The 14,556-nt window shown below is 41.4% G+C and overlaps 1 protein-coding gene across 1 annotated transcript; it reads right to left on the reverse strand.

Annotated features, from left to right (window-relative positions):
* Positions 1–442: 442 nt before the first annotated feature.
* Positions 443–11,881, reverse strand: LOC137173494 (uro-adherence factor A-like). Its single transcript, XM_067578363.1, has 4 exons — positions 11,636–11,881; positions 9,647–10,301; positions 8,779–8,935; positions 443–8,358 (listed from the first exon to the last, which is right to left on the reverse strand). Exons 2-4 carry the CDS (start codon positions 10,289–10,291, stop codon positions 1,265–1,267), a joined length of 7,896 nt encoding a protein of 2,631 aa, XP_067434464.1. The 5' UTR covers positions 10,292–10,301; positions 11,636–11,881; the 3' UTR covers positions 443–1,264.
* Positions 11,882–14,556: the final 2,675 nt, after the last annotated feature.

Genomic DNA, 14,556 nt, shown 5'->3' on the forward strand with positions numbered 1-14,556 from the left:
ATATAAGGTCAAATGTGGGAAACGTCTGGCTGTTTTCTCTTTGTAGTTGCAGATGTAAACACTCCCCTCTTAGCGCATTCCTCGACGCTCCTGTCACAACACGGGCCAGCTCGATGGCAACTTCTGAGAAACAAAACAACCTTAGAACAACACGGATACTTCCTCAGGCAGAGAGTGAGAAAACAGAGGTCTCCGCTCCTCATTGGAGATCTGATACTGATCAGTAGGAGAAAACAACTGAGCTGAGCCTCCTAAGGTATCTTTAACAACGGTCACCTTGGCCTTTTGACTCCTTACTCTCACACTAAGATGATCTCGATCGCCTGAATGTCCTTGTGAGACAAAATGCACAGCATGTTTAATATAACCAAGAATCAACATTTGGACTGAATTTAGTCTAGATCCAAGAAGTTAGATAGAAAAATAAAAGACAAAAACAACATTTGCAAATACACACTTTTATTCTTACACACAAATTTAAATAGACAAAGTTGTCACAGCTGCCACATTGTAAACCATAAAACTCCTTATCCTATTTATAAAGGTCAGGTTATCTTAAATATGTCTTCAGCTATGTTTACTTATATTTACAATTTAGACACTTTTAAATATACAAAACAATATTAAATCAAATGTCACACTTATCAATTATTGACAATTTCTACAATCTTAATATAACCTGTTTCAAATTCAGTTGTTTTGTGGCTGTTTAGAAAAGAAACAGCACCGTTTTGACCTGAACTCTGAAGGCCGAACCACCGCAGCTGCGACCACGAACTGACCCGTTTGCTCGGTGCGGTGGGGGATTGGCCTTGTTGCCTTGTTGACATCTGCGGGGGACTTGATCTGTTTTAAGAGTTTTAAAACAAGATTACAGTAATGCTCTGCGTACCTGTTATGTTGACAGGCAACCTTTAAAAGGAAACAGCTGCTCTGGAGTGTGTGCGTGGCAAATACACAATCAATAATGTTCACTAATTTTACACTGAACATGGAGCATGAACTGCATCACAAGCTCTGAACACACATGGTGAAATATCAAGGTTGAAGAAGGGTTTAACCATTGTTACACATTCAGCAGTTAGATCAAATGAGTTGACATATGATAGTGTATTATGCCATAGCTATGGCAACATTAAAATGTAGGCACCAAAGACAAGATAATATACTGTAGCCCAGCAATGTACATGTGTTTTGACATATTAAGTCCTTAGTCCTTGATTTATGATTGTGTGATTTATTTTTAACGCTAAATGAAATGTCCTTACAGGATGGGACAGTGTTCACCGCAAAAATTGTACAGCAAGTCCAACACATCAGGCTCCTGAATCCTTCTGTTGACAACACCCTGACCTTTCCCAGGCTGCACTGCTACAACCTCACCATCAGACGGAACCTCTATCAGTGGGTGCACTTTGTTATCTTTCATCTTAAAGTCGCTAATACCGACACCGGGCAGTGTGCCGTTCCTCTCTGCCAACGTTGCGGTGTCCTCAGAACTGTCTTTTGTCCCCGTGACACTGTCACCATTCACGCTGCCTTTGCTCGCAGTGCTCAGGTCATCCTGACACACGTCTGAGTCACTAGCGTGGGGCAAAGAAAAGTAGGTACACTTTTTTGAAAATGACTTTTTCGTGTCTTCCAGTTCAGATTTTGTACTGAAAAGGGAATATGGAGTGCTCTCTTCTGTATCCTCACACATTCCTTCATTTTTGGGACAGTTTTTGTTTATTCCAACTGGATCTGAAACAGACTTTCTCATCAGTGTGTTCTCTTTTAAGAGCCATCTTCCTTTATCAATAGGGACACTGTCTCCAGGCCCGACTTGTGCATTAAAAGCAATGCATCGTGTCGCTTCAGTTAAGGTGTCCAGGGCATTAGTGGAATTGAAGTAAGACAACTCAGACATCGTTTTGGCTATGTGGAAAGGAGAGAAAATGCTTGACTGTTCTTTCTTTTTCTGCTTGGGTGCAGATGGAGGCCTTTCACTTGAGACCTCATCAATATTAGCATCCTTCTTGCCATAAAGCCTTTCAATTGTTCTCCTCACAAAGCCTTTAGTGATGGGTGTCCGTGATGAATCATCCTCGCCACTGGACAGCTCGCTTGAAGTCTGAGACTGATAGCCGCCACTAGCTGACGTCTGTGCTCTTAACTCGGGCAGCTCTGATCTGTTCGGGCTTGGAAAACGTCTCTGCCCGGGCTGAGTATCTGTGGAACTCTTTGCCAGGAACATTTCTCTGATTGACTTCACCCTGCTGCCCTCGGGCTCTGTGGTTATAACGCCACCGCAATCGTAGCTGAAAGATAACGATGACTGAGGGGCTGATTGGGTGATGAGAGCTGGCTGAGATGTGGGAGATTCAGAGGATAATTCCTCAATATGTGACACAAGAGGGACATTTTTTTGTGATACACATGTGACGGTGGAACTTTCTGTAACAGTTTTTCTCTTCTGGGTATCAGCAGCCACCTTTTCCAGAAAACTCACCCTCTCTGCGACCGACTGTGATATTATGACTTCAGATTGATGCTTGAGATTTTCCACAGCCTTTTCACAGTTTGTATCTTCAGGCGGTTTTGCCATTGCAGGAGTTTCTTGATGTTCTGCACAGCTCTCCTTTATGTGTCTGTCCATATTGACATGTTCCTCCTCTGAGCTGGACCCTTTGTCATAACAGCTTAATTCTTCCTCAGTAGAGCTGCTGATTTGTTTGTCTTTGACTTTTGGTTGCTCTACTTCTATATGTTCTTCACAGCTGCTGTGGTCATTGCCACTGTCCTCTTCTACCTCAAAACTATAATGCTTTTCCTCTTCTATCAAGCTATCACTGTCTTTAATGATATATGAATCCTGATTTTCTATCAAATTGCTTAAATCTCCTTTTACAGTATTATCAGCATAAATGTCCTCATCTTCTGAGGTAACCTTTTCCTCCTCTGTCTCTTCTCTCCAAGAGTTTAACTCTTCACACTTTTTCATTTGTTCCTCATGATCCCGCTGATCATCGAGGTGTTCTTCTTCCTCCGTGCTCTCCTGTTCTTCCTCAGGTTCAGACAAACTTTCCTCAACGATAACCTTTAGTTCCTTACATTCGACCTCTGGCTGCTCTTCCTCTAAAGGAGATGGCTCATCCATGTCTGAATTACATGTACTTTCATCAGCACTGGCATTCAGTCCAATACAGCCTGTTTGACTTGCCAGATTTGTGGGGTTAGACAAGATATCTTTGTTGCTCAGCTTGTCACATTCAACCTCTGGCTGCTCTTCTTCTGAAGAAGAGGGCTCATCCACGTCTGAGTTACACACGCTTTTGTTAGCACTGGCATTCAGTCCCATACAGCCTGTTTTACTCTCTGGGTTTGCAGGGTCAGACAAGGCATCATTGTTGCTCGGTTCCTCACATTCAACCTCTGATTGCTCTTCCTCTGACAATGACTGATTTTCACTATTTGGGCTGGAGGTGCTTCCCTTCCTGCTGGCATGCAGTTCCACATAGCAGTCGGCGCTTGCTGGTTCAAAGTGAGTTTCAGGGTTGGATAAATCACCTTCCCTGCTCTCCTGTTTCATCTCCTCACATTCAACTTCTCGCTCCTCTTCTGAGCTTTGTTGTTGACTAGCCTCTGAGCTAGATGCACTTTCCTCACAGCTCACTTTCTGCTCTAAATCTTTATTGGCACTTGACATCTTCTGCCGTTCGTCATCTGAACCTGACTCATCATCATAGGTAAGCTCATTCTCAGGAGTACGTATACTTTCCTCACTTTGCCCACACTCCGTATCTTGCTCCTCTACTTCAGAGCTACAGCTGTCAGTACCAGTCATATTCTCCTTTTCTTGGTTTGATGTGTCTTCATTGTGGCCTTGCTGCTGTTTTTCTGCCCCCTGATTTTCTTCATTCACTACATCCTTACATGTCTGTGTGTCCTCGCTGCTCTCTTTCGCAAACAATACTTGACTGTGAAGCTGCCTTTCCTCAGATATCTGTTTATCATTATGTTCATCTGGCGGTGGACATTTGGCCACATCGTTGTCGTCTTTAGATGCCTCGTCAGTTAGAACCTGCTTTAAATCATCTGACACATTTTTAATTTTCTGACTGGCTATCTCTAAGTTGGATTGTTTCAGCTGGCTAATGTCTGTGAATTTTTTAATGATGGAACTCACATCGACATTAACTTTCTCATCTTGAGTTTCATTATTGACATTAACAGCCTCATTTGTGGAGGGATGGAGTATGTCAGCATCACTATTTTTATCTGGTGACGATTCCTCTTTTTCGATAAACCTGGAAGATGTCTTTTCCTCATTGTCACTCTCACTTCCGATATCCACCGAAAGAGAAGCCAGTTCCTCCTTAAGTGTCTCAGGTATGTCTAGTTCACCCATTATCTCATCAATAACATTTTCCTCAATGCCACAGTCTTGTTCGGAAAATTCTTTCTCCGAATAATTTGGTGTTGAGCTGCGACTCTTGCATTTGTCACTAAATTCTTGAAAGCCCCTCCAACTTTCCAGGAGCTGTTTCGAAGCTGACTTTTGTAAATCAGACAAACTGGTTTTTAACTTCTGGGAATCTTCAATGCTGGCGATTTCTCTGAGGGAATCGATCATTTTTAAAGCCTCGGCACAACTGACATTGTTTACATTCAGCTCATCCATATTTAGGTTAGTTATACCTTCCTTTAGGGTCATGACGGACAAGAAAGCAAGGAGAGCTTTAGATGATGAGCCAAATGTAGTGGCCACATGAGAGGAGAAGTCAGGCAAGCTGTTGGACTTTTCCAGACATGATTGGCGTTTGTTCTGTGTGATTTGTCTAATTGCTTTGATTGAGTAGCAAATTTTCTGAAGCACGGGTTTCATGTTTGGCTGGTTTGCGATGTTTAATGGCTGTGGCATTATTTGTGTGTCTGTCATGGGTTTATCTTGATAGGCTTTTGCAAGGTCATCTGTCTCGTTCACCTTATTGTCATCACTCTGATCAGATGTTTCTGATGTTTTGTCCAGCTCAGCAGTTGATTTTACTGACTGTTGTGTTTGGTGATGCTTACTTTTGGATGGCGTTTTTCTTTGTGTCTTAGTTGGAGACTCTGATGCACTGTCTGAGGAGAGGTTTCCGGAGAGCAACTTTCTATTTGACTTGTGTCTGACAGGAGGTGACACCATGTCCAGAGTTTGAGAATATGGAGAGGGTTTCTTTTGCTTGGATTTATTAAGCTTCTGCTTTATCTCAGGAGAGGGGCTGGAGTTTGGTGTTTCCTGTTTTCGTATTCCGATATTTGGTGACATAGTTTCATCAAGAGGGTGGTTATGTAATGATGTTAGTCTTGGAGAGTTATTAGCAAGTTCAGAGGAGAAATTATTTGTTTGGGGGTTCCTCTCTGGAGACGGACTGCTCATGATTTTTACTTTTTTCACCAAGGGTTTAGGTGATGATACCTGAGTTGATGGTGTTGATGGTGTTGTCTCTATATATGGGTGATTACTTGGTGTTGGAGTCTCACTTGAAGAAATACTGTTTGAGGATATTTTCTCTTCAGATGTTACACTAATTGGAGACGCAGAAGTACAACATGATGGACTGCTCATCAGATCTGACATCGATTGTTGTGTCTCTTCTGGTTGGGTTTTGCTTGGATGTTGTGTCTCTGTTGAACAGATGTCGTTTGGCAGCACATTATCAGCCACTGTGTTGTTGGGAATAGATGATGTGCTTGTTTCCATGGTGGCTTCACTACATAAAGTATATTTATCCAGACAAGCCTTTCTGAGAGACATTTTCCTTTCAAGAGATATATTACTGACCAATGGGGCCCTTTTGACAGTTTTTGGTAATTGTGCTTCCCTCAGTGAGAGAGGAATGTCAGTCTGACTTGATGTTGTCATTTCCATTGTGTGGTCAGTGGGTGAGTCGGCCATGTCAGATGTAGGACTGATAGATAATGGATGACTATCTGACTTTTGACTGCTCACTGATGAGAGCCTGTATAATGGGCTGCTGGCCACTGAAGGTACATCCACCGTGCAATGTTCAGCATTTGATAGCTCTGGTTTTTCAACAGGGCTTTCCGCAGGTGGTGGCGATGGTGACGGTGGAGGTGGTAGCTCCATTGAAAGTGTATTGTAAGGTGTTGCCTTTTGAAGTGAGATTTTGATTGGTCTTGATTTATTTTCCACTTCACTGCCTGATGGTATTTCTGTTGAGGCTGTATTAGTCAGTGGATTTATTTCAGAGGAGATACCAATCGAGTGGGGTTTTATTTCCTCTGTCTTATTCTGAGCAAAACTATTACAGTTGTCTGTATTTGTAGAGATGGCATGACTATGAGCAATTTGCTGCGTGACTGTAGTTTTCTCCACTGATGGACCTGATTTGTTTTCAAAGGACTGGATTCTCTGTTTGATTGAAGTTCCTTGCACATTCTCAGGCAGTGGGTCAGTTGTGAAAGTTTGACATGTTTGCATTTCTAATTTCTCACAACACTTTTCCTCCTCTGCAACAGCGATCAACCCACGATTATTTTCTGACTCCCTAAACATACCATTTTCTGTTTTCACATGAAGAACTGCAGTGGGGTTAAGATGGGCTTTCTCCAGCCAGTTCTCTACATATTTATTAGTAACAGAACTGGAGGAGTTAAAAGCAGGCAGTGACATGCTTTCGCTGACATCATAAGACTCATTTTTGTTCTTTTTCTCTTGATGCATTGATGTCTGACGTTCCAATATTCCTCGTGGCTGCTTTACCTCGATGGGAGAAACATTCAGCCTGCTTATTTCAGGAGAAACTGTCTCACTTATATTTATCTTTTGTGGTGATGGTATGTTTAGTTCTTTCATTGTGTCGTCCAATGATTGTGAGGTCTTTGTTCTAACACCCCCATCCCCGTCTTGTGTCGGTCTCTTTTTAAGCTTCATCATGCTTTTTGCTGATTTTGATTTATTCCCATAAATTCTCTTAATGAATCCAGCGCTGGAGAAAGTTTTCACTTTCTTATGTTTCTCAGTTGCTTCTGCAGAAGTTTTGTTTCGCCTTTTGCCTGGTGTCATAAGCCGATGAACGCGTTTGTTGATCACTTTGGGTTTCGGGGACATCCTCTTGTCTTTATTAACCTCTCTTTGTTGTGGCTTCTCTTTGCCAATAGTGGACTTTGGGAATTGTTGCTGCCTATTTGTTGCTTGAATTGCACCGGTCTTAAGTGACGGCAAGGTTAAATCAGATGTTACTGACATGCTCTCAGCCCTCCAGATGCTAATGGACTCAGAAGCTGTCGAGGGTCTCCAGAGCTCGGGTTCGAATTCATTACTGGAGGAGAGCTGTCCTGTTTCCGAAGTAGCTGGCCTAGAAAAATATATCCCAGATGTAGATGCTTCATGTGCATAAAAGTTTGCAAGGAAATTATCCTGGCAGGTCTGCTGTTCATATATGTGTAAGACGGTTTCAGTGACCTCCTCCTCGCCGGATTCAGTTTGCAGGATTTCAGTCCTGCTAGCTGAATTGAATGTGGATATATTTCTGTTGTTTATAGTTTTGGCATCCACAGAGCCAAGTCTTCTGGGTTTGGGTACTGGTCTAGTGCTAGTCTGCTTGACCATGCAGTATTGCTCTGTCATGGCTCTATTTTCTGTTTGTTCTCTGTACGAGTAAGAGCCAACCATACCCTCTTGAATCCCGTCTGCTGTCACTGATTTTATGCTCTCCAAAGAAGCTTGCTTTTTTCTAATTTGCTTGTGTCCTGGGGTTTGAGCTCTCCTAGGGGACGCCACATTTGTCTGTACTTTGATATTATCCTCTTCATTACTATTTTCACTGAAAGCTCCACTACCCAGTGATGGTGGATCCTCATCGTTGTCATCTGTAGTTTTGTCCCTGTTGATGGTGTCAATGGAGGCAACTGAGTTTTGTAAATCCAGTGAGTTTGAGTTAGGCGAGCAAATCTCCTTCTCTGGCTCAGGCGCTGGTAAACAGGCCGCATTAAGCTGATTGGCTACACTGGATCGTGTCAGGGTGGTGGTCCAATGGACGGTTTCCTCTTCCTTAATTGTCAACCGCACCTTCATCTCCACTGTCATGCTGCCATCCTCGTTCACCCGAAAGGACTTCTCAATGTCATCTTCAGTGGGCATTAAACAGCCCTGCCCCTCACCTCCATCGCCAAGGCAGGTGTCACCCTCCGTTTCTGCGACTGACTCGAGTAAACGGCTTGACTCCAACTCAATGGAGTTGGTGGGGTTACTGGGTAGGTCGTATGAACTTTCCGCAATAGAGCTATGAATCCGATTCACAATGTACCTCTCCGATGAGGGGGAGAAGTTTCTTGACTTCGATGAATATGATAGTGACTTCTTTTTACCTTTTCAGTTAGTCAAAAAAGCCAAGCAGGTAAAAAAAAATGTTGAAAAATGAAGAAGAAATGTCCAAAGATTTGAGGCAATGATTGAGGAGAATAGGCAGGCAGTTTTAGAGGATACCCAAGAAGCATGAAGGGAGAAGAAAGAGAAAGAAAAGTTAGAGAGATAGTACACGTATTCACAGCTCATGAAGAACAATAGCCGGCAGCCACATAGACGGTGTATGTAGGTCATCTATGGTATTATGCGTAATATCATTGTCTCAGCACTTTCCCAATCTTCATCCCATGAGAGCAGGTAGATTACTGCAGACGCTCTGTGTGTGTCATAAGAATAAAGGCCTATTGGACTGACACATTAATCAATTTGTAATTTTAATTAACCAAATAAGTTATTGCAAGGTAGTTCTTTAGAAAACGTACGGTTTAAAGCCTTTAGTCTTCTGAGACCTGTTCGGTTGGTAGACAGCCGTGTTGGGGCTGGGGATTTCTGTGCATCGTAGTTTGCGGACCGGAAAGGCTCCCGGCCTGCAGCCACTACGGTCCCAGAGCACAATATCAAGCCTGGGAGACCATCCACCTACAGCAGACAGATAAATAAAAAAATGTGTCACTTTCATGGCATTTAACTGTATTAGCAAAAGAAACAAAAAACATTTTATTCTAAGTATCTCAGGGAGTAATATAATTGAGAATTTCTGTACATGCATGTATGTGTATGACAAGTCTAAAATTGATGCATTATTTGATAAAATAGCACCTTAAAATACCACGAGGCTTTCAATTTACAACAGATCCTCGACCTAAAGCCTTACAGTGTAGTATCCCAGAATGCCGTTCTAGGTATTACGGTTAGTTGCCTAAGAAGCTTAACACTTTCCCTCCTCATGTGACAGTTATTACAGGCAGGTTCAAGTAAGTCCTTTATGGGTCAATAATGCTGCTACCAAAACCAGAAACGTGCACACTTGCACTTAACAGTTCATTTTAGGGAAGTAAAATACAAAAAATATCCACCTGTGTCTTTACAGTTAAAGTCAGTAAAGATGGTCAGGGTTTGTTAGATGAGGCTATACTTGAGTGTGTTTTGAGATTACAGATTAGGCCCTTTAATTTGTCCCACAGACTTTCAGTTTTTGTTTGATTTCTTGGCAGGAGGAGAGGAGGTTTGGTAGATATATTGTGTTTTTTTAGGATTCTACCAGTCTGTAAGTGCTTTAAAAATCCTTTTTTCCTCATAAATTTACTGCGGTTTACAGTTTGTGTTGTATTGATAGAGGAGAACACTCACACGTCTGCCATCAGGTGTGTGTAATTTCACCACATGGAACTGCATCAGCTCTGAAATATATTCCAGGATAGATTCAAATGTGGGTGTAGTCCTCTTTTGAAGCAGCACAGTGTGTTTGACTGAGGGGTCTCCATTGCGAAAAACCAGTAGCCTCTTTGGTGTGCGCACAACCACCGGCTCCTGCCCATGGATGTTCTTTCCGGGGAAAAACCTGGCCTGCTGCACAGTCCGACGACGGGAGCTAGCAGGCCTGGCGTGGTACCAGGGCGGAAGCTTCTTCCTGGCCAGTGCCAAGTTGATAGGTTTTACCTTACGGTTGTCAGAACAGATGTAGGATTTCCCATCCTCCAGTTCATCCAAAGTATAGATTGCATGAACCCCACGAGGGGTGGTGATGTTCCTCACCCCGAATGGCAGGGGAACCTTTTTAGACAGGCTGTCTAGGAGCGCATCGAAGGTTTTAAAGGTACGGTTGTTGATGACCATACGCAGACCATTGAACTGAGCATCTCCACTTTTGTAGAAGCACACTCGCTTGGATAGAATAGGGTCAATGATGCTTGGGTGGCGTGCGGTGCCAAAGGTGTGTCCACTCCCTGACGACTGGTCAGGGGGGATCCTCTGAAGCCCTGTCTCATTCATCATCTCTTATTGTCTGCAAGGGAAGAAAGAGAGCAAAGTAAAGAATTAGACATTAAGCAGGGATGTTGAGGAAGCCTCTTTTGTCCACTATAAGCTTCTCAGTTGATGTTTATCTCAAATCCAAGACATAGTGTGTGCACATGTGACAGAAATTGTAAATGGTACCATAATGATGATTCTCTATACAGAGCACAACAACGTTCTCCACTATGTCATTGGTGATTAACTTTAGAACATTTCTAAAGGTGCCTCTACACATAAAACACATTTTTTTACAACAGACAATAGCCTTCACAGAAATCTTCCATTTGTTTTGTTCAGCTTTGAATATACTGTATAAGAAATAGGTAATACTGGAAATAGTATAATTCCTGTCAGCGATGCAACAAATAATCATGAGAAGATTAAAGCAGGTTTGGCAAGTATATGATCATAAAAAGATCTAAAGTGACAACTGCTCATCATTGGACTTTTGCACTTGGGTCAACACACAACATGTTCAAGCTGTCATTCAGCAAACAGCTGAATGACGTCTTACAAACATATGTTGTTTACTTCGCACAACTGCAGCCATCAGGTAAGTTGACCAGGCTTCTGGGAAACCTGCCACGTGAATGGCACCTTCAATTATTTGATTAAGTATTTGATTACCCTGATTAGCAACACACTGCAAAGCGTTTCACAAACAATAGAGAAATGTTTGGCATATAATTCTCATTTACCAGTAATTACCCAGCAGTTATTTTAGTATAATCCTCAAGGTATGAGAAAAATATATCTTTTATGTCAGTGTTATCAGAAATATTACACTATTTTCTAACAGTATTATGTAAACAGAAACCCTATTTTCTATCACATCAGTAACTCATGTCTGAACATGATTAAATGAAAACATTTAAAACTTTGAATTGTTGCTTAATTTTCAATTTCTCATGAAAAAATAAATAAGCAATAACCTCACGTGTTTTTTATTAATACATTAATAATACATTTAATAAATTTTTTGTATTAAAAGTTTATCAAAGACATTTAAGATGTTTTACTTAGTATTATTGGTCAGTGTAGATAATAGAAGTAGTTAGTAGTATTTGTTATTCTGGTAAGTAGACCAACTTTATATTTTTATTCACATTTAAGACAAACTAGATATAATAATTACTTGCTAACAAAACCAAAACAAAATCCGGTGAACATTTTATGGCCACATGGTATTTCTAACACTGTAAATGTAGCACATAACTCACTCCCTACTATACCTGCAACCAGGAACCAAGTTAAATAAATTCAATAAGTAAACAAATACACAGAAATTCAGATTTCAAAATTGGAATTTCAAATTGAACTCACCTACGTCAGCATCCTGAAATTCCCAACTGTTTTGAAAAGTCCCATGAAATGTTATTCCGTGCTCTACATCATGACTGCCGTTGAACTAACTGCACAGCAACAGTTTATTTCGGGAGACACCATCATGGTTAATTTGCTTAATCTTTGCTCAAAGTTAATCTCCACTGCAAGAGCAGTGCTTGGAAATCCTCTTCAGAAAGGTGTGTCACACAAATGCAAGTAGAGTGATCATAACAAGTTGAAGCGGTGGACTAAGGACCTGAGATTTATTAATAAGTTTTACATTAAAATAGATCTAAAACACATTTATAAAGAGGACTAAGAGCAGACAAAGAGCTTTAGCCTGTTGCACAACAGTAACAAACATATTCTGGTGTTTTCTTCTTATTTATATTATATTATAATATTATTATAATATTATATTAAAACTTAAATAAGAGCAAACACTGCACCTGCAGGAGGTTTTACAACCTGTAAAATGAGAGCATTATTTTCTCCATCAGTGGTAGCAGATGGTAAAATGGTGTCCAGTTGTAATTTTCGTGCAGGTTGTAATCTCATTGAGGAGCTCTTTAGGTAATGAGGATTAAGGGGCTCTTTATTTGCAGGACCCTCAGAGAAGAGCACTTGTTTTTCAATGGAAGATCATTTCTTCTCATATGTCTAAATGATGAGAAAGCTTGAATTATTGATTATGAAGATTGATTATGAATTAATATGTTGTAGCAGGGATTAGCTTTCTCTTTGGAGATTTGTTTTCACCCTGTGTGATCGGAACATAACATAACACAGTGTCTGATATATGTGTAAAATAATAATGTATAAAATAAGAATTTAAAAATAACAAACATTACATTAATAGTAAACACAAATACAGACTTCTATAGTACCTATAAATGTACATGTCATAAAATAGAGCTTGTTCTAGAAATACTATTAAGTTTAGAAGGGTAGTGGACTCCAGTAGATTAGGTTGAACCGTATTACTGGGGGTATTAGCTGGTCACGTATACGCTTAACCATGAACTATCACGAGTTGCATAACAGTTACCAAAACTGAACTGAACGGAGTCTATTTCTGTAGTGAAAGGGATTAGTCTTCAAGGGATGACTTCATTCCACAGTAAACCTGTGGCTGAAGTTAAATAATCAAAGGAATACACAAAAGTTATCAGGTTTCAGCAGAGTGAGAGAGGACAAAGCGATGACACTGTCACACTGTATGGTTTGCTGCTGTAAAAATATCTCAGGTGTGTTTGAAAGAGACAATATGTGCTGTAGGAAAGAATTCCTGCTGAGCCTGACCAGACAGAGATTCAGGAATGCCACAGGAGGCTCCCATGTGCCTAGTCCATGACCTGTTCCCAAAACAACAACGAGCACAAAAATGTGAAAAATCCTTTAAAGGAAGCTGGGGGGGACAATGGAGGAAGCCCTCAGAGTAAACAGGTAGGCCCGAAGCCTGCATGCCCCTCATTCCAGCCCTCCACTGCAGAGATAAGAGAGGAGCAAATGTTGAAGCAGAGCGGGTAAAAACAGCTGGTCACACTGATAGAGCAGCACCGATCCTGCCAAACATACCCGAATCAGGCTGAAAATAGGCCTGAGCTGGAGCTCTGCACTCAAAGTAGCATGACAGGTAATAGCAACAAATGTCTGAAGCTCCATTTGTCACATAACCTTCCGCGTCACAGAGTTATAACGAACCAGCTGGCGATATGAACACTGTTATTTTTCCTTCACGATTACACGTGAAATCACACGCCACCATGACAGAGATATGTCTCTGCGTTCCGGCTGCATTGCCACCCTTGCCATGTTCTATTTTTAAGCCCTATACTGCAACTAATTGGCGCCAAGTTAGATTCAAACCTATGCTGTTAATGGGAAAAAATGTGTGATATGTTTTGGCCCTTGTCCCCTTTCTATATTTGGCCCAGCGTCCTCTATGCAGCTGCTCCTCCAGATCTGTCTGCCTGTGTTCCCATCAAACACCTCTCTTTTAGTCCGCATGTATTGCCTCAATTCGAGAGGCAAAGAGTCTCTGCCACCCTCACTCTGCTCCTGCTTCAAAGGGCAGAAATACATCGGTGGCTACATATAAAATAACATTAGTTTGCTCTGATGTGGTGCCACATTTAACCTCTGTGGTGTCGTTTTACAATAATGTCCAGCTCCTTTTGTAGCCCTTGTAAGAACTGGTTAAAATTCCAAGCATTGCAGCTGTCAGGAATTCAATTATAAGTGATACAGCTGCACTGTGACTAACAGCAGCTTTAAACATTCACTTTAATTAAAAACTGGGCAGCTGATTTTTTACAAATATTACAATTTTGAACATTTTCTTGCCCTCAAAAGCAACTAATAATACTTCCAGAAATTTGAAATATGTACAACAATGTTAATAAATTCCATTTTTCCTTTGGGAGCAGTTAAGTGTGAAGTACAAAAAATGTGGCCTGGCAGATGTTGAGCCAAAAAATATGCTTGCTATTCAAAATTCCAGTCAAGTTACATGATGTTACATCTTTTTTCCAACCTTAACTTCCAGTGGAATTCCCAGATTTTGAATGAATCCCTGCCAACTAAGACTCATAAGGTCACGCCACCGCCCGTCCCCTCCCCTCCAAAACCCCTCGCACAGCAGTCAGAGTTCCCCACCCCATCCATTTTGAGCGCTCTGTATCAGCTGTGCCAAGCTTTTAATCTGCCTGGTGACATCCCAGTGTTTCCTGCATGGGACAGAGAGAGAGATAAGCACGCTCCTCTGTGCGGTAAATCACTCCACACTCCCACTCGTTCACTGATATGACCATTATTCAATTAGGCTGCATTCAAACTGACTATGATTCCTGTTAATTACGATCAGAGACGTGGGTGTTGTTTTCATATTATTTTCATTTTCTTTCTTCTCCCTTCAG

This window comes from Thunnus thynnus, chromosome 21 (genome assembly GCF_963924715.1).
Source record: "Thunnus thynnus chromosome 21, fThuThy2.1, whole genome shotgun sequence".
Taxonomy (NCBI): Eukaryota; Metazoa; Chordata; class Actinopteri; order Scombriformes; family Scombridae; genus Thunnus; species Thunnus thynnus.